General features: G+C 38.5%; 1 protein-coding gene across 1 annotated transcript in view; it reads left to right on the top strand.

The window, feature by feature from the left end:
- Positions 1 to 1032, top strand: part of FLT3 (fms-related tyrosine kinase 3) — a 62097-nt gene that overhangs the window by 55589 nt on the left and 5476 nt on the right. The window contains exon 22 of the mRNA XM_012723383.1: positions 204 to 309. Within this exon, the coding sequence (XP_012578837.1) occupies positions 204 to 309 (106 nt within the window). The remainder of the gene's footprint in view (positions 1 to 203; positions 310 to 1032) is intronic.

Genomic DNA, 1032 nt, shown 5'->3' with positions numbered 1-1032 from the left:
TCTGGTGAAGCCTCTCACCGCCCCTGAGCCTCTGGCCTGTACCCCAGTTCTGTATGCACAAATAAATAAATAAATCTTTAAAAAAAAAAAGTCATAAATAAGTAGCTCTACGGCAATTAATGGCACTATTTTATATGGAGAATTGATCCACATTGCTCTATTCAGAGTCCCTCATTTTGCTTCTTGTTTTATTGGTTTTACAGATACTTTATAATGCAGTCCTGCTGGGCTTTTGACTCAAGGAAACGGCCATCCTTCCCTCATCTGACTTCATTTTTAGGGTGTCAGCTGGCAGATGCAGAAGAAGCGGTATGTAGCAGCATGGTATTTCTAAAACATCAGAAAATAGATGACTAAATTAAATGTAATCCCTGACCTCAAGGCCACTGACCTTTCCTAATTCATGATGAAGCTTTAGTATGGAATAATAACACAATTCATTTATGTAAGATGGTTGGATGAAATCAGCATTGCTCTGAAGTCATGAGTCAAATATCAGCTCTCCCTCCTAATAACTGTTTAAATTATGGCAAAGCACTTTAATTCTCAGGGCCTGTTTTCTCATCTGTAAATGGATTGCTGAACTAGAGGATCCTTGAACTTGAAATCCCTTTGATTTCTCCTCCCCTCATAACACCACCTGGCATTATGAAGGTCCACTCCTGAATGAAATAAACGAAGGATGGAACCCTGAACTCCCAATACCTGATCTTGAATCTTGTCTCCACCTTTTCCTTGTTATATGACATAAGCAAGTCCCCTAAGTTTCTGAGGAGGGCAGGTCTCAGTTTCCTTTTCTGAAGTAAGGGATTGACAAACCCTGTTTCACACCGTCCTAAAGTGTAAATGAGATGATAGGTGAGAAAGACCTGGGCAATGAGTAGTTACTTGATACATGTTAAATATGAATCTGATTCTATAAAGGAATTATCTGATCTCCTTTCTAAATTAGTTGAAGTCCATTTTCAATTCTGCATTCTCTCCAGAGACATGTAGATGATGTGTCTTCTCCTTTTGTTACTTTTTTTTTTT

Source organism: Condylura cristata, unplaced genomic scaffold (assembly GCF_000260355.1).
Source record: "Condylura cristata isolate star-nosed mole 26May11 unplaced genomic scaffold, ConCri1.0 scaffold00010, whole genome shotgun sequence".
NCBI classification, from domain to species: Eukaryota; Metazoa; Chordata; class Mammalia; order Eulipotyphla; family Talpidae; genus Condylura; species Condylura cristata.
The sequence above is the reverse complement of the archived record's forward strand: the minus strand, read 5'-3'. Positions and strand labels throughout refer to the sequence as shown.